Below are 25,735 nucleotides of genomic sequence, written 5' to 3' on the forward strand. Positions count from 1 at the left end.
CTAAATCATCAGTGTTTGTGCATAATGCCGACAGTTTTTCTTGTTTTTCGTCGAGTGTGAACGGCTTCATGTTTTTTAATTATTGTATCTACTGTTTTTTAACCACCATTGTGTTACTTTTCTATCTTCATTGGTTTTCTCTTTTATTGTACTGCTTGTGGCTGAAGAGCGGAGTAACATTTTCAGCTGCCAGCCCACCTTGTATGAGGTGCAAAATAACAATAAAGGGAAAAAAATCAGTGAGGCAGCCTGGTATCCGCGTTGATTGGTTGATATCTCGCTTACAGACATCGTGTTTACGTTGCGTGTGCTTACTTCCCGTTTATGAGTGTACATTGTTTTGAGTTCATGAGGTTACCTTTTGTGACCTCATTGCTTAATACTTTGTTGTTGATCTTGGTGTCTTACTCGGTTGTCTGTCGTCGTGCTTGTCGTTCCATTCCCATTCGTCCGTCTTGTTTGTTCACGGGCCGCTCCCGTTTGGTCCCGCCGCGTTTTCGTTAGCGGCAACCCTGCGACCGTTCCTGTCCCGGTTACAACAGTGGGCTTATTTCTCTCAGGAGAGGAAAGAACGACTTTATGGCACCCTTACCGTCCGATTCATTGCATTCATCCAGGCCAGGGAAAAGCCACGACATAGGGCTCATAACGGTATGTGATTTGTAAAACTGACTCGGTCTTTTAAGCAATGAAATAATATAACAAGCCTCTCGACCCATGATGTTTCGTTTCGTCTTAGCCTCGCCTTCTGGATGCTTCACTTCTTTTGTGAGGCAGTGAATTTATGGATGGATAGCAATGAGACTGACACTGAGTTCTCGTAATTCGATATACTTCTACAATAGTTGACAATTTTCAACATCACATTCTCCAAAAGAGCAGGATATAGCGGAGAGTGTTCAATCTTAGGCACTTTTCAGACTTCCTCCTGTAACCTGCTCTGCTATAGAAATTCAGCATATTTTGTGCTGCAGGCTTCTTCTGAAATTACCAAAATTACTCCTGAAACTTAAGGCTTTTCCAAATGTGAGAAAATGTTTCAAGGTACAACGTGATCATATACCTAGAAACAATATTCTAATGAAACGTAAAGGTGTTTTAGTCAACAAAATCTTGTCAGGGGTGTATATAGTAGTTATGCGTTCCATTATTACTCTACTACATATCGACAATCAGTAAGTGAACTCAAATTAAGCTGTTGTATCATCAAAAACCAGTAAAAAGAAAATAGTTTGTAATTGAAGCTATTTCAGCCTAATGCAAATTTCCATTTTCAAGATAGGTAAATTCATTAAATTGAATGACTCAGGTAAAATAAAGAGCTTCAAAAATTGATGACGTCAGTAACGCCCAGGTCCACCGATGACCCTTATTCAGCTTGGCATTGATTGATAGGGTTGTTGGATGACCTCCTGAGGAATATCGTAGCTAATTACGTCCAGTTGGCGGGTTAGATTGTCAAAATCCCGAGCTCCTTCGAGGGCCTTGCCTGTAATGCGGCAAAATTTCTCAGCTGGGGAAAGATATGGTGACCTTACTGGCCAAGACAAGGTTTGGCAAGCACAAACACAAGTGACAGAAACTCTTGCCGTATGGGTTGCCATTATCTTGCTGAAATGTAAACCTATGACGGCTTGCCATGAAGGGCAACAAAAGTAGGATATCGTCGACGTACCGCTGTGCTCTAAATTCTCCAAAGATGACAGCCAAAGGGGCCCTGATATCAAAAGAAACCCAAACCATCACTCCTGGTTGCCGGGCCTTATCACGGCGACAGTCAGGATGATATCCCACTGTTGTCCAGGGAGTCTCTAGACACGTCTACGCTGGTCATCTGGGCTCAGTTCGAAGTGGTACTCATCACTGGAGACAATTCTACTCCAGTAATGAGATCCCAGGCCCAAGACGTGTCTGGAAACGCCTGGGAAACCAGCGGGACACCAGTATGACTGTCGCCCGCCGTAAGTCCCGACAGCCAGGAGTGATGGTCTGGGTTACCATTTTTTTTCATAGCAGGAACCCCTTTGGTTGTCATCCGCGGCGTCCTTATGGCAATCCATCCTGGGCTTACATTTCAGAAAGATAATGTCAGCCCGCACACAGCGAGAGTTTCTACTGCTTGTCTCTGCACTTCGCAAAGCCTTGGTCAGCAAGTCGTTGGATGTCTCTCTAATTTAGAACGTTTGGAGCATTATGGGCAAGGCACTCCAACCGGCTCGAGATTTTGACAATCTTACGCGCCAAATGATTTAATGTTGCACGATATCCTTCGGGATGACATTCTATAACTTCTTTCATAACGTTTCAGAAGAGAAGCAATGCGTTATTGACTTGCTCAATTTGTGAAGCTCTTTCTCTTGAATAAATCATAGAAAATTTTCTGAAATTTTACATCTACATCTACATCTACATTTATACTCCGCAAGCCACCCAACGGTGTGTGGCGGAGGGCACTTTACGTGCCACTGTCATTACCTCCCTTTCCTGTTCCAGTCGCGTATGGTTCGCGGGAAGAACGGCTGTCTGAAAGCTTCGTGCGCGCTCTAATCTCTCTAATTTTACATTCGTGATCTCCTCGGGAGGTATAAGTAGGGGGAAGCAATATATTCGATACCTCATCCAGAAACGCACCCTCTCGAAACCTGGCGAGCAAGCTACACCGCGATGCAGAGCGCCTCTCTTGCAGAGTCTGCCACTTGAGTTTATTAAACATCTCCGTAACGCTATCACGGTTACCAAATAACCCTGTGACGAAACGCGCCGCTCTTCTTTGGATCTTCTCTACCTCCTCCGTCAACCCGATCTGGTACGGATCCCACACTGATGAGCAATACTCAAGTATAGGTCGAACGAGTGTTTTGTAAGCCACCTCCTTTGTTGATGGACTACCTTTTCTAAGCACTCTCCCAATGAATCTCAACCTGGTACCCGCCTTACCAACAATTAATTTTATATGATCATTCCACTTCAAATCGTTCCGCACGCATACTCCCAGATATTTTACAGAAGTAACTGCTACCAGTGTTTGTTCCGCTATCATATAATCATACAATAAAGGATACTTCTTTCTATCTATTCGCAATGCATTACATTTGTCTATGTTAAGGGACAGTTGCCACTCCCTGCACCAAGTGCCTATCCGCTGCAGATCTTCCTGCATTTCGCTACAATTTGTTTGTCTCTTCAGGTCTTAGAGTTTATATAGCTCTTAAAGGCGTAGACTCGAAAAAATTGTAAGTGCAGCACAAATGACAATGTCATGTCTAACAACAACAACAAACTGCATAAAATGGTGGAAACTGCTCATGGCGCTATCTAGTGCGCTTTCCTTGACTCTAAAATCGGTAGCTATACTGAAGCGCTGGTTGAAAATCGACATGTTTTCGTAGCTACACAATCCACTATTTACGACACATATGCTTACTCTTATTGGGCATGTCATAGTTCTTGGTGCAGGAAAACGTTCCAGGGTAATGTCTGTCTGAGTAACATGCCGGTAACGAAAATGTGGAACAGTTGAATCTACGAAGTGCATTAAACAGGAAACGACCGAAACCTGAAACAATGACCACTGAAGTAATGACGTATTTTTCTACTGTTGCAGACTATGCTCCCAGTAATCCTGTCACATACACCCGGTGGTGCCTCCAGCAAACAGTTCATCCACTACGGTCAAGAAATCAAAAGCGGTGAGTACCTTGTGCTCTTCATCAGAGATAAGTCACTAAACAAGTTGTAAAGTGGAAAGTGGACGGCGATAATCCAGCAGTAATTCTGGAATCATTATTTTGACCAGCCACGTCTGGGACTGATTTGTCTTGCTTATCTCCCATATTTTGAACCATAAAGATTGCGATACGGATCACACTGATGTAAGTGACAATCTAACAAATAGAAGTTATGTTGATTTATTACTACGAAGGACGAGACAAAACAATGAAGTCACTTATATGAGTAACTAATTCCTCGAAATTAAACTTCACAATACAATATTGTGAATTATCGTGCATGTTGCTAAAAACTGGTTGCGGATCGAATACTATTAAACGCGAAATATCTTTGCGTTCGGTACAAGAAGCAAAAGATACAGAAGACTTTCTATTCATGGTAGCCACTGACTGGATGTATCATTTTGAAGACGAAACCGTTTTAACTGTAAGTACTTTATTTATAAGAACGACCAGTATCGCAGCGTTGTAGCTGCATCATCAGGTGCAATAAAATCAAGTCATGTCCTGATCAAAAAAGAGAACTGGATGACCCAGTGTTCATAGTCAGCAACTTTTCGTTATGTAGCGGACGTCAGTTATAAAACAGTATCAAACAACACAGAACCCTCTCGTGTTACGCTCTCATGATAACAGGAGTTCTTAGTACCTGGTGGTCTAACGGATCCCCGTATACCGAGAAAGTGATCACAAACCTGCCGTACATGATCATCTGCGAGATTACGTAAAATTAATCTCCACCGGTCCCTTATTTACTACCGCAAGCGCTCGCACTGGCTGTGTAATAACAGGCTGCATGACTTCCTCGGTATACTGAGACCCGTTAGTTTACCAGGCACTAGGTAGTCCTGGTATCACGGAAGCGTATCATGGGAGCGTTCTGTGTTGTTTTATGCCATTTTATAAATGTCCGCTACACAGCGAAAAATTGCTGGCTATGAACGCTGAATTACCCCACGCTTCTTTTGATCAGAACATGACTTGATTTTATTGCATCTGATGAAGTAGATATAATGATGCGTAACCGGTTTGCTTCAAATAAAGTACTTACAGTAGAAGCGGTTTTGTCTTCTATGCACAAATCCATTGCCAGAGATGCAGTTCAACGTACATGTGTAGATGAACTATGAAAATAATTCGCTTTCCGGAATGGAAAGCAACAGCTTATATTTATATAATGTTTTTATTTAAAGTTAATATTCTGACTTTTCATGCATACTGTCAGATTTTCATGATGAAGAACTTATCCGCAGATGAAACCTGTCACTAAAAATGTCAAAAGCCATACAAGATGATCAACATTAATATAAAAGAGTAACACAGGATGCTCATTTCGAGAAACTGCGTGTCAAATACTGCAAAACTCCCAGTGGGGAAGACATCTTGCCGTGTGATACATGTGAAATCCATAAAACGTAGTCATCTACGTTTCCCAGCGACCGACGACCACGAGGCTGCTTGGTTTAGTAAGCATTCATCCTTCATAACAGTAAGAGCTGTTCAGTTCAAATGGTTCAAATGGCTCTGAGCACTATGGGACTTTGCTTCTAAGGTCATCAGTCCCCTAGAACTTAGAACTACTTAAACCTAACTAACCTAAGGACATCACACACATCCATGCCCGGCAGGATTCGAACCTGCGACCGTAGCGGTCACGCGGTTCCAGACTGACGCGCCTAGAACCGCACGGCCACATCGGCCGGCGGCTGTTCAGTGGTATGGCGCGAACCTACGACGGGTTCTTGGAGAACTCTTATACTTGACGGAAAAGATGCAATAGAGAATTGTCTTGATGAGCGGGCAGATCTAACGCTGGATGCCGCAGACGGAAAAATCGAGCACACATGGTATGTTAGCATATCCCTCTATGGTATGCCTGTGACAGAGAAATGAAGGCTGGTGTTTCTATGGGAATCCACGTAAACCTTTTATTAAGATAACAAAGTAAGCCTTAACGGTTCTCTTCGAGGTACTCACGCTCTGATATCTATATATGTCAATATACAATGAAGTGACAAAAGTCATGGGAAAGAAATATGAACATATACAGATGGTGGTAGCATCACGTACCCAAGGTATATAAGGGCAGTGTATTGGTGGAGCTGTCGTTTCTTCTCAGGTGATTCGTGTGAAAAGGTCTCCGACGTGATTACGGCCGGACGACAGGACTTAACACACTTTGAACGATGAATGGTATTTGGAGCTAGACTCACGGAACATTTCCTTTCGTAAATCGTTAGGGAATCCAATATTCCGAGATCAACTGTGCCAAGAGTGTGCCGAGAATACCAAAGTTCAGGCGTTACCTCTCACCAAGGACAACACAGCGGCCGACGGCTTTCTTTTAACGACCGAGAGCAGCTGCGTTTGCGTAGAGTTGTCAGTGCTAAGAGACAGACAACACTGCGTGAGATAACCGATGAAATCAATGTGGGGCGTACGACGAACGTATCCGTCAGGACAGTGCGGCGAAATTTGGCGTTAATGGGCTCTGGCAGCAGATGGCTGAAGTGAGTACCTTTGCTGACAGTACAAAATCACCTGCAACGCCCCTCCTGACCATATGGATTGGATCCTAGACGACTGGAAAACTACATCCTGGTCAGATCAGTCCCGATTTCAGTCGGTAAGAGCTGACGGTAACGTTAGAGTGTGGTGCAGGCCACACGAAGCCATGGACCAAGTTGTCAACAAGGGACTGTGCAAGCTGATGGTGGGTCCATAATAGCGTGTGCTGTGTTTACGTAGGATAGACTGGGAGCTGAACCGATCATTGGCTGGAAATTGTTATGCTTGGCTAGTTGGAGACCATTTGAAGCCATTCATGGACTGCGCGTTCCCAAACAACGATACCATGTCATCAGGCCACAGCTGTTCGTGGTTGTTTTGAAGAACATTCTGCACAATTCGAATGAACGATTTGGCAACCAAGATCTCCCGAATTGACTTCCAACGTACGTTTATGGGAAATATCCGAGAGGTTAATTCGTGCACAACATCCTGCACCGGCAACACTTTCGCAAATATCAACGCTTCTGCAGAGGACTTCCAACGACCTCTTGCGTCCATGACACGTCGAGCTGTTGCACTACGTCGAGCAAAAGGAGGTCCGACACCATATTAGGAATTATCCCATGACTCCTGTCACCTCAGTGTAAATTTATAACTTTTAACGCCACAAACTCCATACCTAGTAAAATTAATACACAAACCCATTCAATTGGAGGGATGAGCCTGTTGCTTTACTGGCAAATTATCAATATTTGACTCCAGTTTATTTAGGTTCAAGCTTAAATCCGCTCTCTCAGTAATTTCCAGTTTGTTGCTTTTTTATTTTTTTTATTTTCCCTCCGAAGATTTGCCCAATGACTGGATTCGACGGAGTCTAGATGTTATCTTCGGTTCTTCTGGAAATAACATTATGTGCATTAGTCGCATAAACATAAAGAGAGCACACTCCAATTATAAAACAAAAGTGCCATAATTGGTGTGTGTTCTCGTTATGTTTGTGCGAACCATGCACAATAATATTGTTTGCAGATGATCCGAAGATGACATCTAGACTCTGTCGAAACTGGTCATTGAGGAAACAAAATAAAAAATATAAAAACATCTTAGCTGCTAAATATTCTTATTTACCAAATATCAGGTCGCCCACGCCAACGTATCAGGACATTTAAATGTTGAACGTAGGTGGGAACGTCATCATTCTGGCACTCTGTGACAAACTGGGAAACTGTAAAAATTCCCCCATCCAATGTCTTTCTTCATTACTTTAATTCTGGTAAGAGATACCTGAAATGATTCGCAAATTTACACTGCTCCTTGGTACTACAAGTTAACGGCGTCACATTTAATAAACATAGCTATTAGATAAGAAATATATGGTATCCACTTGATTGAATTTTCTTCTAAAATTATATCTTAATCACCCAAAAACTCTCAAACAATCGAAAAAAGTGAGAAAAATCTTGTCAGTCGTAAGCGTTTTGACAGCTAGCGTACTTCAATGTAAAGAAGTATTCGATCTTAGTTCTCGTCATTTTTTACACGTAACTACAGAAGTAACCTAAAATTCAACGCGTTACTTCGAATTTTGTTTACTGCAATAATGAGAAACTAAAGAGATTGATGCGAGCTGCCGCTCAGATTTATAGCAACGGAACGTTATCTATGGCTGACTCAACTTATTGCGAACACACAGGGTACGTTTTGTTTTAAATGGCTCACAAATCCACGATAGCGCCCAAATATCCTCGACAACGATCACTTTTCCCCTGAAATAATCCTTCGAAACATTATGTATTGTTATTTTATCCACGTTGCTCTTGTCAGCAGCCTTAATGCTAGTTGGTGAAGGACGGAACCAGGCACAAATACTTTTCAAATGTTTTATTTTAGTGCCTTAAACGGTTTCGGGCAACCACGTCCATTTTCAGATTGCTAACTTTTTTAGTTACACAAATGTTTTGACCAACAGCATGTCATCTGCTCCCACAAAGTAGATGGTGACTTGTTTTGTTGTGGTCCATGTGGTTTTCCAGGTCGATGTATATATTGTTGAATTCCACACAGCACACATACTGTAAATAACATGCTGTAGCAGACTTCATAATTTTCTTAATGTTAGTGTTGAGCGTAACACATATGCTACACAATTGGTGTTTTTGTTTGCTTTGTAAATCATCAAACAAACGTCGGCCGAAGAACCCGAGACAGAAGTCAAGAGGCATTTTGTCAACAATCTTGTACTACGCCTCTACAGGGAGGAGATCTGCAGAGTGTACCGACGCCTTGACCAACGACGGAAGAAGATAGCGCGATTGATGTCCTCTCTCGCCTTTCTGTCGCGGTGCCGGGATGAAGGAACCACTTTGAAGTTTTCGAAATGTAAGCGTCTATTCACTACCGTCCAAGCACATCGTATCTACGACAGAATGGAACGAGCTTTTCTTCGTGAGTGAATTCATGTAACACAGAGATATTTGGCATGAACGCATGAGGAACTTTTGGACATTTTCTGTCAGCTAAGTAGCAGAACCCATCGAAACGACTGGGACAAGATCGACAGCATCACTCACAGTCGCATGCGGAACGAAAACGAGCGCTACACTAAAGCGACAGAAGAAAAAGTTTGCAAGACGCCGAAAGCAGACTGACAAGGTGATGTCACGGACAGTAGCCAACCTCACTGAACAACAACTGACCAAAGAGAAACAGCCTGTCGTTCACACAGGTGGGAATTTCGCTATCATCCCCAGAACTATACCTATGGAGGACATCTTTGCTAGTAACGAAGCGATCATTCGGACCCTTTCTAATGACCGAGCGAGGTGGCGCAGTGGTTAGCACACTGGACTCGCATTCGGGAGGACGACGGTTCAATCCCGCGTCCGGCCGTCCTGATTTAGGTTTTCCGTGATTTCCCTAAATCGCTTCAGGCAAATGCCGGGAAGGTTCCTTAGAAAGGGCACGGCCGATTTCCTTCCCCATCCTTTCCTAATCCGAGCTTGCGCTCCGTCTCTGATGACCTCGTCGTCGACGGGACGTTAAACAGTAACCTCCTACTCCTCCTCTTTCTAATGAAAGAGCAGAGGAAATACGGTTGAAACAGCTAGGATACTACGCCGAACAAAAGCACCACCTTGCCGTCTGAAAAAAGAAGAGGTACAAGCTATCAACATTAACGCCGACAAGAGTATATTGGTAATGCATGCCTATAAGGGAAATGCGACCATCGTAATGAAGACCGAAGATTATGAGCAGAAGATCCGAGACCTATTAGATCCGACGACGTACCGAAAAATAAGCGTAAATCCGATGAAGCGGATCACACGGAACACGAATCGGTTAATCAAGGAGTCTTAATCAAGGCGTCTCATGCAGAGGAACCTGCGCAACACAGAGGCCCTACCATCTCGGCTGTATGGATTACCAAAGATTCACAGAAGAGTGTCCCATAAGACGTATTGTTATCGTTCCTGGTTCACCGACGTATAAACTGGCAAACCTCTTGACCTCTCTGCTCCAGCAGCACGTGGGGAAATGGTTCAAATGGCTCTGAGCACTATGGGACTTAACTACTGGGGTCATCAGTCCCCTAGAACTTAGAGAACCACTTAAACCTAAGTAACCTAAGGACGTCACACACATCCATGCCCGAGGCAGGATTCGAACCTGCGACCGTAGCAGTCGCGCGGTTCCGGACTGCGCGCCTAGAACCGCTAGACCACCGCGGCCGGCGCACGTGGGGAAGACACATACATAAAGGACTCAGGACATTTCACTGAGAAACTGTAGAAAATAAAACTTGGACCAAATGACATCCTGGTCAGCTTATATGTTTGTTCTTCGTTTACCAAGGTGACGCTCAGTGACACTCAGGACCATTTCAGTTGCATTTTCCCGCAACTTTCACGCACGTCTCACCACGAGCTATTTCACGTGGAATGGCAACTTCTACGAACATCTGGAAGGGGTCGCCATGGGTAATCTATTAGCCCAGTTATGTCCAACTCCTGCACGGAGCATTTCGAAGCACAGACACTGGATTTGGCACCTTGTAAACCAAAGATGCGGTACACATACTTCGATGATACCTTTGCTGTGTGGAGCCATGGATAGGATCAGTTCAGTGACATCCGAAGACACTTGAACAGCTTCCATGCCAACATAAAACTTCCGCGGAAGTAGAAAAACTACCCTTTCTAGATGTGCTAATCACAAGGGATGGTGAAAACCTGGGACACAGCGTGTATCGAAAACCGACGCACACGAACCGATACCTTCACAAACTGTAAATCACCACTAGATCAAGAAAAGAGGCTTCATTATTACGCTCGTAACGCGAGCAATACGAATATGTGAGCCGCAGCACCTCAGACGCGAGATGCAACAACTGGAAACCGTTCTGAGGAGCAATGGGTACTTCACTAGTTATATCATAAGTGTAACTCGGCGAAGTGACACATCGGAAAAAGAATTGTCGTGTACAGCCTTTCTGTCATACATTGCCAGAGTGACGGACAGAATCGTCCGAATATTGTTCACACATGGAGTAAACACTATTTATAAACCGACAAAGAAGATCAAAAAGTGTTTCAGATCGGGAAAGGATAAAAGGGACCCACTTGCAATGTCGTTAAAATACCGTATAAGATACACATGCGGAAAAGGTTATGTTGGAATGAGTGGATGATCAATCAACACCAAAATCACAGAACATAAATGACATTGCAAGTTTTGGCAGTGGAGAAATCGGCCGTTGGAGAGCACGCGCTATGGGAAGCCGACCACATAGTAAAATTGACCGACACGGAGGTTCTGGCTGGAGATAAGAGCTGCAACATCCGCTTGTTCAGAGAAGCTATAGAAATACACAAACATGATAACAGCTTGAAGAAGAAAGAAGAAAGCCTCAAGGCGAACGGATCCGGCATTCCCATGCTAGAGTGAACGACCGTTGCAGATAGCAAGAGGAGAACCGCACCGGAAATGACCACGGAAAAGCCATTGGAAACTGGCGCACCAGGTATATACAGTCTGCTGCCGCGAGCTCGACAGCAATGGAGGTTGAAGCATTGACAATGCAGCCACTCTAGCTGATGAAGCGTCAGAAAAATCATCACACGAACGTTGGCCAAAGAATCCGAGGCAGAAGCCAAAAGCAGTTTGTCAACAAGAGGTCAAGAAAGTCTTTCGCGCACTAAAAGTCCACTATTTGATCGAAAATATCCGGACACCTATTAGTGGGCATTAATATCAGAAGTCTCCACCATTCACCTTTTTGACGCTTAAACTCTGCTCGGGACACTTTAAAAATGTGGAGGAAAGGCAGTCCATTCTTCTTCAACAGCCTAAACCAGAAAGGGCGTTGACGTTGGATGCAGCGGTCCGAGAGAAGTCGGAGCTCTAACTGATCACAAGGTTGTTCAATTGGGTTCGTATCGGGACTCTGGGCAAGCCAGTGCATGTTGTTATTCACAAACCATGACCTCATTGACGTTGCTTTTGGACTAGGTGCTTTTTTCTGCTGATGCAATCATTGTCTACAAACGGTTCCTCCACAGTACACAGTACACAGTACATAATACTGTAAAATGTGTTCTTATTCTTCTGTATTTGGCGTTTTGAAGTACAGTCTGTGGAACACACCATAACCACAATAAAAAGAAACGTACTCTAATACCACCTCCTCCATACTTCAGTGCTGGCAGCACACATGATGGTAAGTAAAGTTGTTCAGGAATTCGCCAATCCCAGGCCATTCCACCACACTGCTACAGGGCAAAGCGCAATTCATCACCCAAAATCACTCGTTTCCTGTCATCGAATGTCCAGTAGTGTCGCTCTTTACACCCACCTAAAGCATCGCTTAGCATTGGCTACAGAAACTTTTAGTTTGCAATGAGCTCCTCGACCATTGTATCCCATTATTTTTAATTCTCGGTCGACAGGCACTGTGCAAACACGAGCGATGGCAGCAGTGTGGAAGTCACGACTGATACTTTTCAATGATTTCATGAGAGTTTCTTACAACTATCCTCTGCAGTGCTTGATCGTAAGGAGGTTTTCCTGGTCTCGTTTTTGCCGTGGTAGATCCTTCATGATGTCTCTTCACAGCCGCATAACCAACCGTCGAGCTGGTCAGCTTTAGAAGGGTTAAAACGACCCTCTTTGTTACTCAGGACACATCAAATAATTATTCCAATTTCGAAATCATTGAGCTCACCTGACATTCTTGTGTTACTGCTTCTCGATTGTCAACACAAAACTCCCGCCTCATTTTGTTCAGTCTGGAACCGCGCGACTACTACGGTCGCAGGTTCGAATGCTGCCTCGGGCATGGATGTGTGTGATGTCCGTAGGTTAATAAGGTTTAAGTAGTTCTAAGTTCTAGGGGACTGACGACCCCAGATGTTAAGTCCCATAGTCCTCAGAGCCATTTGAATCTTTTCGTGAGAAAGTGTATGTTCTCCACGGATTACGCCTTCCTGGTGGGCCTGCGGCCCATGGTCAAAGCGAATTAAAGAGCGGGTGAATGTAACAGAACCCCACAGGCAACGTGTCTCCTTGTTACGACAAGCCTCCAGCTGTCCCCGACTCATTCAGCTAGTCATGACTGACATTAGTCGGATTTTCACTTCTCTCTCATGTCAAAAATAGTAGGTTATCGTTAATACGCTTAATGGCATAATACGAGGGGCTTTCCATAAATAATGGAACACATTTTTCCTGAAAGTAGGTTAATTTTATTCGGGATTCCAGTACACCACGTTATTCCCCCATTCTCTCTGCTACAATATCCTATTTTTCAGCTTCGTTCATTGCGACGGCCTTAAATCACTTTAGTTTGTAGGGTTGGGTTGTTTGGGGGAGGAGACCAAACAGCAAGGTCATCGGTCTCATCGGAATAAGGAAAGATGGGGCAGGAAGTCGGCGCTGCCCTTTCAAAGGAAGCATCCCGGCATTTGCCTGCAGCGATTTAGAGAAATCGTGGAAAACCAAAATTAGAATGGCCGGACGCGAGTCCAATGTGCTAACCACTGCACCACATCGCTCTGTCGCCTGAGCCGGACTGCCTCTATGTACACATGGTACAACTCTACTGGTCGAAGTCGAAGCCAAAGTCTTTCTGCATGAATAACCTCCCCATCATCCACGTACTGCTTCCCGTGGGGTGCGTCCTTCATTGGGCCAAACAGATGAAAGGAAAGTGCGAGAACCTGGCTGTATAGTGGATGAGAAAGAACAGTCCTATGTCGTTTTGTGAGCTCCTCTAGGGTCCGCAGACATGTGCCATGGTGAAGAAAAAGATCGTTCGCATTTTCGTGGTGACGAATACTCTGCAGGAGTCACAGCTGTGTGCTGTCGTCCGCGATTTTGTTGCGATGATGACCGACGTCTCGGCCAACGACTCACCGTGCTTTTGCCCACTACCAGGTCTCTGTAAAGATTCTGCAAGCGCCTAGGAATATCTGCGATGTCTTGGTTTTCCGTCAAAGAAACTCAGTGACAGCTCTCTGCTTGAAACGCACCTCCGTTACTGACGCCACTTTGAATGTTATGTGCAACACCGCCACCTATCGCAACTTCATGAAACTATAGGAACTGAACTGGGAGAGTTCCACGATGTTCAAAATGGTTCAAATGGCTCTGAGCACTATGGGACTTAACGTCTCAGGTCGTCAGTCCCATAGAACTTAGAAATACTTAAACCTAACTAGCCTAAGGACATCACACACATCCATGCCCGAGGCAGGATTCGAACCTGCGACCGTAGCGGTTGCGTGATTCCAGACTGTAGCGCCTAGAACCGCTCGGCCACCTCGGCCGGCTTGTATTAAGTATCTCGTCCACTGTAATTGGGCAAAGAATGGTTCTGTCAATTGTTTTCTATATACTTTTGGTTTCAATTTCTTCATGCGATTACGTGAATATTATAAAAATGGATTCAGGGATGCATGTATGTATGTATGTTCCACATCTCCTCCAAAACCACTTGACCGATTTGAACTAAACTTGGCATACATATCATTTATTGTCTGGAAAGAATTGCTGTGGGAGTAAGAACCACCTACCTATCAAACGGTTGGGGGGGGGGGGGGGGTGAGATGGGATAAAGACTTTAGCCCACTACCCGCAAATACCCATATTTCATTTATACAACATTTGAAAACAAGAGCACTTAGTGACTTGCTACAAACTACGCATAATCTCAAACCCTTAAGAAACCCTTTTTCTTGCCCGCAACCCCCGCAAAATGATGAAAGGAAAAGTTTATCGCTTACTACATATTCGCTGCTCATGCAGGAAAACTTCCGCCGGAGGTATGACTTTTTAATTTATTACTTTATTTACTATTCGCAACATATTTTATGAACAGTATTCGCATATACCACTGAATGCACCAGCAAAATTATATCATTATACGACACATGGCTCAGGTGATATGAACTCATAAACACTAAGATGTGTGAAAACTGCAACATTAGGCATGACATTTTATTTATTGTTTCTTTACTATTGACACTATTCGCAAGAGATTTCGCAGGCATCATCCACAAATGCCACTGAATATACCTACAACAATACATCACTGTGCGACACACATTTCGGGTGAGCCGGCCGCGGTGGTCTCGCGGTTCTAGGCGCGCAGTCCGGAACCGTGCGACTGCTACGGTCGCAGGTTCGAATCCTGCCTCGGGCATGGATGTGTGTGATGTCCTTAGGTTAGTTAGGTTTAAGTAGTTCTAATTGTTAGGGGACTTATGACCACAGCAGTTGAGTCCCATAGTGCTCAGAGCCATTTGAACCATTTCGGGTGATATGACGTCATAAACGATGAGCTTCCTGAAAATGAAACTGCAAGTCGGAATTCGCTAGATATACGTCTGAAATATGTGTATAAAGACGTTACACACACAGTGTGTTAAATATATGTGACATGTCCATAAGCGGGCAAAGTGATGGGTGAAACACTGCTTCTAAACCCTGATTGATTTCAGTCAAATTTAGCATATATATTAATTACTAAGAAAGGAAACAGTTGTGGGGGTAAGAACCAGCAGCCTCCTGTTGGGGTGGAGGTAATAACTGGGAGAGAGAAGGATGGAGGAAGAGGTGCACAGACAGAGAGGGGTAGGAGGAGATGGACAAATACAGGGAAAGGAGGACATGAACAAAGGTTGGTGGAGGAGGAGATGGACAGAGTGAGGAGGAAGGAAGATGTTTACAGAGGAAGGAAAGAGGAGGCGATGTACAGAAACAAGGGGGAGAGGGAGAGGTGGGCGGAGAGAGGAGGAGTAGAAGATGGACAGCAAAGGGGTAGGATAGAATATGCAGGGAAAATAAGAGGAGAAGGGAGAAGGTCAGAGGAATGAACAGCAAGAAGGGTGAGGAGCAAATGGACACAGAGGGGGGGGGGGGGAGATGGACAGAGGGAGGGGAAATAGGAGATGGGCAAACAGGAGGTAGGAAGAAATGGGCAGAAGAGAATTTACCAAGTGGACACAGAGGGGATGAGAAAATGGACCGAGAGAGGAGCGCGGAATAGATGCACAGAGACATGGCAGGAGAGGATGGACAGAGAGTTTCGGTGGAGGAGGTGGACAGAAAGGTGGTTGGAGGAGATGAGTGGCTAGAGAGGGAGGAGAAGAGGAGATTGGCAGAAAGAGGGGAAAGAAGGAGATGGACTAATAGGATATTCGAATACATACATACCCGTTCACTGCCAGGCGATCAGCTAGTGCCATTACAATAATGTTGTTTCAAACACGCTTTGTTACAGGCCATTTCCGGCAGTACGACTTCGGTGCATTCGGCAACCTGCAGAAGTACGGCAGCTTGTGGCCGCCAGACTACGACCTGAGCAAGATCACTGCCAAAGTGGTTCTCCTGTACAGCAGCAACGACTGGCTAGCGGCTGTGAAGGTAAACACTAACTACATATCAATGAAACCGCTGATGACCTCTTATACCTTATTCCATTTATCCTTATTGACTATTTGATACTACTGAAACGTGAAATGATGCTTTATTGAATATTTTAGTTAGTATTTAGAAATGCCAATAACAGATCTGCGAGAATTCCTAATAATTTATCTTTTAGTTGATTGTCGATCTAAGGACTTCCACCACAGGCACACTTTGGTGCTGTGGCGAACGTTCATAGCTTGTTACGGTTAAAAGGGCTTTTAAATAAATGATGTCATTTCGTTTAACCCATTTATATCGTACACCTCTTTATGTGGAATTTAAGAACACAAATTTTCAAGGGAAAATCTTTTATACAAGCCAGTCGATTCATTTGCTAACAACAATTTCACTTAAACATTACACCTTGTAATCTTTCAGGTTCACTGAAACAATTTTCAACCTTCAACTAATTGTCTCTCCACTAGCTCGATCGTGTGAAAGAGACCTTCTCTGAAACAAATCATCTCATATGGAAGTCTGTCAAAAACCCCTTTGGAAGGAAGGCTCTAGCGCGGAAAGAATCAGTGCCAGTGCTCATCAGTTCTAGAGCTTGCGTGGCTAGAATACGGTTGCATTCGTTTTGGTTTCTTCTTTTGATTCCTTGTAATTAGTAATTTCAGTATCGAGACCTTGTTTTATCTTCATTATTTCAGTTGTGTAGTTACTTCTCATAGTAATCTCATTCTAATTTTATGTTTCTCTCTGAGTACTTTGGTCTGAAGTATATATTCTGATATTAGGCAGCCCTATTTAGTGGAGAGCAAATGAAGCATGTGGTTGTTATGAGTATAGAGGCAATTGGTTGGTGTCCACTGTAGAAGCTGTGCTGGGTACAGCTGATGGCTTATTGGCTGTTAACATGGAGTGGATCTGTGTTGAGGCATCTCGGATAGAACGTGCCTCTGCCGTGTCTTTGCCTTTGGGTGCACATTAGAGCACTGCATTTGCATGGCGATACCGAGAAAGCAGCGTTCGTTACCACGCGACATGACTCACATTCACGTGGATGAGCACTCGCCAGGCGCTACTGGACAATCGTGGGTCACAAGGCAGTGCGAGGTGTAGGGAAAGAGCACAGAGCCTGCGTACAGTGCGGGCTATATGGGTATCCGAGTGGGCGCGAAGAATGGTCACCACGACCACGCCTCCTCTGCCAAACATTAGCAGTGAAAGTTTTCTATCACCAGGATTCGACCCTGTCTACCTCTAAGTCGAGTGTCACGGCACAGGTATGCGTCTGCGACCTCGGCCATGGATGTGTGTAGATAGTTTGTCCTAACTCTCGAAGAGATCCTATATCCTCACAGATGTTAGGAGTTTTAGACGTAAAATTTCGAAGACAACACTTGGGGAGCGATTTCAAGTGCCATGACCATATAAAATGAAGTTTTCAAAGAGAGGAAATTTTATTCACTTTCGGCCAGTTCCATCTGTTTAGTCTGGGATTGTTCCATCGTAGAATTAATAGAAGTTATAAGAAAGATCCAGAAGATCGACAGAGAAGAAAAGTACGTCTTGTTACTGATTCACTTTTGTTTCACGGGGATATTAATACCAAGTCAATGGCAAACGTTGCAAGACAGGCGATATACGTTACAGAGAGAGGTTTTTCCTGTTAAAAGTCAGAAATCCGATATCGCACGCCTTATGAAAGAGTCAATCAGTGGGTAAATTCTTCAACATTATGTCCAAATATTGTCCTGACGGTAAACTTAGATAAATTCAAGATCACACGCCTTGCCGGCATCCGTTACTTCCACTCACGTATTAGGGGACGGAATAGAAAACGATTGTAGTATTTTAGCGCTGGGGAAAGAAATCGGCCGTGCCCTTTCAAAGGAACCATCCTGAAATTGGAGTGATTTACGGAAATCACTGACAAGCAACCCCTTGAGTGAGAGGCAGCATGTTCAGTCTTTAGTAAGGCTCATTTGAAAATGTTATGTTAACATTTATGACAGGAAAACTATTACCTGTAATGACTCACAATGTGCATCTGGAGGGCGACAGAAAATGAGTGTCCAGGAGGTGCACAGATCAATTTCTGTGGAACGTATGTATTACACTTCACAAAATGGACACCGTCGACACACAAGAAATGTTCAAAACAAACCATTAACTTGCACCATAAATACCGAGTGAAAATTGGCGCCCCACAATTTTCACAAAGGTTTGCATCAATATCTAAGGCGACGAGAACTGATGAAATGCGATGACATGCAACCGAAAGTTAAACAGTCTGCGTGGAGCTTATCGTGAAACTGCCTTTAGTTTAAGGCTTAGCTGCAGATGGTGCGCTAATATGTTTTGTAGGCACGGAAAAACAAATATCCAGAGGCTGAATTTGTCCAGTGGTTCCAGGTGCTATGAAATGTGATGTCACACACTTTTCAGGGGGCACAGTTTGTTCTAAAGCAGTATGACTTTTATACACAGCCCAGGAATGAAGCTAAAGCAAGTTATTTTGACCACCTATTGGCCAAAGCTGTGCTCATACCATAGTTGTAGTTCTCTTAGGCCCATTTTCCGGCTCTTGCGTGTTTTGACGTAACTATTCCATACTGTCCTTGGAAGAACACGTATAGGAGAAAGGATCGTAGGGGACAGAGCACCTCCAACTTCTCGGAGCACAAGAAATAACTTTCCAATTCATAATCCCGATTAACAGTCGGCGTGTACACTACTGCCCATTAAAATTGGTACACCACGAAGATGACGTGCTACAGACGTGAAATTTAACCGACATTAGCATATCACATTATCTTCTTCCTGTGATATGCAAATGATTAGCTTTTCAGAGCATTCACACAAGGTTGGCGCCGGTGGCGACACCTACAACATGCTCACATGAGGAAAGTTTCCAACCGATTTCTCATACACAAACAGCAGTTGACGAGCGTTGCCTGGTGAAACGTTGTTGCGATTCCTCGTGTAAGGAGGAGAAATGCGTACTATCACGTTTCCGACTTTGATAAAGGTCGGATTGTAGTCTACCGCGAATGCGGTTTGGATCGTATCGCGACATTGCTGCTCGCGTTGGTCGAGATCCAATGACTGTTGGCAGAATATAGAATCGGTGGGTTCAGGAGGCTAATACGGAACGCCGTGCTGGATCCCAACGGCCTTGTATCACTAGCAGTCGAGATGACAGGCATCTTATTCGCATGGCTGTAACGGCTCGTGCAGCCACGTCTCGATCCCGGAGTCAACAGATGGGGACGTTTACAAGACAACAACCATCTGCACGAACAGTTCGACGACGTTTGCAGCAGCATGGACTATCAGCTCGGAGACCATGGCTGCGGTTGCCCTTGACGCTGCATCACAGACAGGACCGCCTGCGATCGTGTACTCAACGACGAACCTGGGTGCACGAATGGCAAAAGGTCATTTTTTCGGATGAAACCAGGTTCTGTTTACAGCATCATGATGGTCACATCCGTGTTTGGCGACATCGCGGTGAACGCACGTTGGAAGCGTGTATTCGTCATCGCCATACTGGCTTATCACCCAGCATGATGGTATGGGGTGCTATTGGTTACACGTGTCGGTCACCTCTTGTTCACATTGACGGCACTTTGGAAAGTGGACGTTACATTTCAGATGTGTTACGACCTGTGGCTCTACCCTTCATTCGATCCCTGCGAAACCCTACATTTCAGCAGGATAATGCACGACCGCATGTTGCAGGTCCTGTAGGGGCCTTTCTGGATACAGAAAATGTTCGACTGTTGTCCTGGCCAGCACATTCTCCAGATCTCTCACCAATTGAAAACGTCTGGTCAATGGTGGCCGAGCAACTGGCTCGTCACAATACGCCAGTCACTTCTCTTGATGAACCGTGGTATCGTGTTGAAGCTGCATGGGCAGCTGTACCTGTACACGCCATCCAAGCTCTGTTTCACTCAATGCCCAGGCGTATCAAGGCCGTTATTACGGCCAGAGGTGGCTTTTCTGTGTACTGATTACTCAGGATCTATGCACCCAAACTGTGTGAAAATGTAATCACATGTCAGCTGTAGTATAATATATTTGTCCAATGAATACCCGTTTATCATCTGCATTTGTTCTTGGTGTAGCAATGTTAATGGCCAGTAGTGTATACGATTGCGTTACGGCATTGGTGTCAGATGATCCTCATACAACTCTCTTCGTGCCTCTAATTTCCAGGTTCCTTTCATATGCATTTCCACTTCAAATCATGATAGCACGGAGATGAAAGCAATTTCCTTACTGAACGGTGGGATAAGTTTATCTCATCTACATTTTGGCCGACTCTGCAATATACTGTGCATGCTCAAGTTGACGTTTTATTTGAAATTTCGTTATCCTGTGTCTTCCAGCTCTGTAGCAGCCAACCACTGCTCCCCCTGAAATCACTGTAATCTCTGTCGCGCATTTTGACGGGCGTAACATGGGTAGCTATCATGCACATACTGTAAATTGTATTGAGTATCCTTGAAACAAGCAAACACCAGTTTTTGCAACAAGTGCGACTTCTAAACACCAGTTTTCGTAAAAAAAAAAGCCCCTGTCCTCCCATGAATAGCCGTAGTTTTTCTTACGCACTACACGGCCACATTGCTGCGTACTTGTTCAAAATATTTGTATCATTGTTATTTTACTATGCTGCGGGTGGTCTTCCATGCACGGAATTATGTTTAGTTCCAACTCCTTGGACAACGATTGTTCTTTACTACGTTTCACTGGAGACGAGATCTGTGGCTCCCTGCATGACAAGGATGACGAACAACAAGGCTCAACACCTATTTCGATAACACTTTCACGTTTTAAGCACGTATCTTATTCATTGTTCTTCTCATGTACACTGTCCGCACAGTCGAGCGTATACGACACGACGCATTCCACTGACTCATCTTGCAGAAACGCAAATATTTCATCTGACACCTCTTTCTCATTCCGCAGAATTTCTTGCTTTCCTTTCTACGTAATGCCAACTTCGGCAACTGTTGTAGATATAATGCAACGTTTGGTTTGTTTATCGTTGCCATTGCTCTGCTTTGTTTCAATACCACTAGCACTGTGGCATTGTTGTTACTAAATAGTTTAAGTGCGCTCCGAATCTTCATGCCATGCTCACCATTAGATATTTCCAGTTCCTTCTCCTGTTGGCACTAGCAGTCAATACTGTGGTTGCAAGGTAGACAATGTGTGGGACGTCGAGTGCCGTAACATCACTGGCGTTTTGTGACCTCGCATTCAACGGGTTCCTTGTGAGGTCATAATCTGGATGGCTCGACGCGAATTTCAACCGTCGTCTTCTTGAATGCGGGACCAGTGTCGATAACAGTCGAAGGATCAAGGCGGTGGTGGTGGTACTGGTACATAAAGAATTAATAGAACCTCCTGCAACGACATGGAATTTTTTTTTTGCAGGCTTACGCCCAAAATGCTTTAATCTACTTTATGATGCTTTTGCAAGCACACGCAGTTCTTTGTTATTATCATATTACTAATGTCTGATCTCGCATTTAACTGGATTTGCCACAATTTGAAGGATTTTCTTAGTAAAAATGCTGCCAGTTTTGAACCTAAGATCGTGCACGTCTATTTCCTAGAGTTTAACTGAAGGCTCATACTTATTTCCTGCTGCAACGAAAATTTCCCCTTTGAGACAAACAATAAAGAATTAAACTGAATAGACCGATGACCTTGCTGTCTGGTCTCCTTCCCCAAAAAACAACAATTAAACTGAACATAAAGACAAGGACAGTAGAATAGTAATATACTACAGCGTATGATAAATATGTAGTGCATGTGATAAATTACACTTGAAGGTGTTTTCTGAAAGGCAACGCTTTAAACATTCCATGGCTAAAGCTCTGATCTACCCTCAAGTAATGTTTAGTTCACGAGGTGTCTCTTCGAGCTGTTCGTTTCGTACCCTGTTCACAATCTCTTAAGTCAAGTGTTCAGATTTCCTTTCCAGTTAATCTAGAACAATTATTTTCATATATTTCGAAGACGATTTTTAATTTGTGGTTTATCTTGTTGCAGGATGTTAACAGATTATACGAGAAGTTACCCAACTGCATCTTTAAATTCCTCGTGGAGCAAGAAACCTTCAATCATCTCGACTTTCTTTGGGCAATCCATGCCAAAGAGTTGGTCTACGATTATGTCCTTCATATCATGGCCTTAAATGTGTGAATTGTGATAAAAATTTGAGAACATAGTGTCTGTTTTGTTATTGTTTGTAAGCCTCAAAAACTGTAAGCAGTCTTCTTAATTTCTGTCTTCTATTCGACTTTTATGATTTCTGAAAAATACTGTGTGCACTTTCGTTCGACATATTCCTATTATCAGTATTTAGGTCTTTTTTCCGGTCCATTGTAATGAATCATCCAGCTTAGTATACCTACAAAAGTTTGTTTTTCGAAATTTTCAGTCCAGCAAAAAAAGTATGGCAACTGTGTGAAGCATTGTTACTTGCACGTATAAACTAAGACCTGAGCGTTGTTATCCATTTCAAAATGTAATATTTCTTGGTGCCAATAATTAAAAAATAACTCTGCTAAATCTTTGTTTCAATTTGCTTTTTCTTGTGCATTTAAAAAAGTAAAAGTTATCTGTTTTGACAATGTAAGCATGGAAGGTGTATTACAGTGCGTGATTTGGAATGGAATATTTTTAGAAGTACAGAGGACAGTAAGTTTTCAGGACAGATAATGTGATTTGCAATTTGTATGAAAACAAACCATAAATCACTTGCTCCAACACTCTCAGGTAACAACACCTTGCACGACTGATGATTGTGAATTGCTCTGAGAACCTTGCTAGCAAACTTTGTGTGTAGGTAACATAGATAGCAAAGCTAAAGTATCTCAAGTAGTAGTGTCTTCATCCTTGAATGTGCTTTTATTGAACTACATACCAACAGTTGATTTCTATATTCGAGAATAATTATAACCTTTACAAAAGTCACAATAATGTGTATAAGGTGCAATGGGTATAAGTGCAGATATTTCTGTCGGTGACTGAGGACGATGTACTGAACAAGAATACATCAGTATTTACTTCTTTTGCAGATTAATAATTATAGCCATTAAAAGTTGTGTGTTTTTAGGCTGGTTAATACCTTCAGCTACATGTCGCAAAAGCAAGTCATTAATGCTTATTTTCCTCTGGGCAGCAGGTCATGTGTTGAAGTGTCGACTCACGGACACACGTCTGTTTGTCTATACTGACAGGAAAATTTGGAAATTTGTGGTAAGTTCCTATGGGATGAAACTGCTTAGATCATCGGTCCCTAGGCTTACGCACTACTTAAGCTAACTTAAACGGAATTAAGCTAAGGAGAACACCCCCCCCCCCCCACACACACACACACATCCATGCCCGATGGAGGACGAACCTCCGAGAGGAGGGGGGAGGGGAGCCGCGCGAACCGTGGCAAGGCGCCTCAGACAGCCGCGCGGCCTATATTGACAGGTGTAGTCCATGTAGTGGTGCAGAACTACCGTGCAGAAAATATCAGGTTATAAAGTTGGTGACGTGTTTGTGGGAAGACAGTAAGTTGTGTAGATATTACGCACCACATACAAAAAAAGCACTTATACCTGTTCTATCCTTGGTACGCAGTACCCGTGTGGGACTGTCTATGGAACGAAGGACAGGGTCAAAGGGAGTGAAACTTCATTCATGTTGTGAACTTTCTCTTTATTTTAGCAAAACACACGAAGTTAGATTTATTAAACACATATTGGGAAAAGACATTCAGTGGTACTGACTACTGAGGAACAGAAAATTTACGAGCATAAAACTGTATCAGACTGATTAACAGCAAACAAATTAAATACAATAACAAAAGCTGTGGAAGTATACTTCGCAAATAAGCACCAAATCAGAAAATTGATATACAGCTGGATAGCGGTGGTGCGCAAGGCACACAAGAAAAATGACCAAACAAAGCTGTTTTAAGTATGGTGTCCTGAATGGTTCAAATAGTCAGTGAGAGCCTTCATGATTTAACAGATCCTAAACCAGCAACACAGACAAGGAGCAAATTAACAACCATTCAGTTCAACGAATTCACATGAACTAGAGATAAAGAAAAATAAAATAATTAAATGGAGAGCTGCAGTAGGAGCGCAATGATTAAGACACAAATAAATACATCGACGTGCTATACAACCCTGTATTGGCAAGGCATAGTCGCCTCGGAGGGCGGACTTGGCTCCGCTTTTGGGCGCTGCGCCTGCTCTATCAAACAGTCAGATTTCAGCCAAGTTCCACCAAAAGAAACAAAGACCGTAGCCTAATTCACAGAGGAATAAAGAAATTAATACAGGAATTGGGCCAGGCCTCTGCTATAGTCCGGAAGCCGCCGCACGACGGTCAAAATTACAGCAACAAGAGAAACAAGTAAATAATTTTCCAGTGAATTAACGGAATCGAATCAAAGAAAAACAGTTCCAAATAAAGTTATCGAGCAGGACGTTCGACTGCCAACTACAAATTGTACCAAACTCGCACCACGTGGGCGAGGGGTAAATAAATAACCGCCACGTGGAGCAGAGCACTTAATCCCATGCAAACACGTTCGGTTGGGTAACGAACTGCTGACTAACAGCAGATACAATACAGTCTTTTGAATAACATTACAGCCACGTATAAAATAGTAGTAAAAATGCAAAATAAAGTCCTCACTGAGAAATACTTAATAATTAAGATAAAGACGCCGCCTCTTACGAACAACAAAAAAAAAAAAAAACACAGCCGAACTTGGTTGTATAAACACCCAATAAGATAATAAATGAAATTGAACGCTCAGTAATAGTGCATGCAGAAAGTGGCACATAAAATGAACCCATTTAATATATGAACGCGCGCCGCCAGAAATCCAATACCTTACAGGCAGCCAACTGCTGAAATCGAGCTTCACGATCAACACTCAAACTGGATCATTAAATAAAGAGACAAATTCAGTAGTTTTACAGGAGTGCACATGCAACTTCCTCCCTGAAGGCAGTAGTGGCTAAAAATGGTTCAAATGGCTCTGAGCACTATGGGACTCAACTGCTGAGGTCATTAGTCCCCTAGAACTTAGAACTAGTTAAACCTAACTAACCTAAGGACATCACAAACATCCATGCCCGAGGCAGGATTCGAACCTGCGACCGTAGCGAAGGCAGTAGTGGGATCAATAATCAGATCTCTGATATGGAACCGGACGTGAACCTTGAAAACAACAAGAAAACTACTGACCAAAGAGTCACAGTATTGGTACAGGAAATGGCAGTTACAGCTATGGTTACTTCCGATGCTCGGTTCATTCGCATCTGATAAACCAAATCGGTAGCGCACCAGACACATCCTTAAAACGATCCAGGAATGACAGCGTGGAGCAGACACACAAATTCAACAAAGCGACGGTCCACCTCCGTTCTCCGGGTCGTCGGTCGCTAAAGCACATAACACGCTCCCTCTCCAGGAACGTGTCCCACACGTCCAAAGGATTCCAGCCGGCTATAACACATTTAATATTGGTTCACAATCCAGGAACCCGC

General features: G+C 43.6%; 1 protein-coding gene across 1 annotated transcript in view; it reads left to right on the plus strand.

Annotated features, from left to right (window-relative positions):
* LOC126198881 (lipase 3-like) overlaps positions 1-22,712 on the plus strand; it is a 78,940-nt gene extending 56,228 nt beyond the window's left edge. The window contains exons 8-10 of the mRNA XM_049935486.1: positions 3,605-3,689; positions 16,018-16,160; positions 22,224-22,712. Of these exons, the coding sequence (XP_049791443.1) occupies positions 3,605-3,689; positions 16,018-16,160; positions 22,224-22,376 (381 nt within the window). The 3' untranslated portion in view covers positions 22,377-22,712. The remainder of the gene's footprint in view (positions 1-3,604; positions 3,690-16,017; positions 16,161-22,223) is intronic.
* Positions 22,713-25,735: the final 3,023 nt, after the last annotated feature.

The sequence above is a fragment of the Schistocerca nitens genome, chromosome 8 (genome assembly GCF_023898315.1).
Source record: "Schistocerca nitens isolate TAMUIC-IGC-003100 chromosome 8, iqSchNite1.1, whole genome shotgun sequence".
Lineage (NCBI taxonomy): Eukaryota > Metazoa > Arthropoda > Insecta > Orthoptera > Acrididae > Schistocerca > Schistocerca nitens.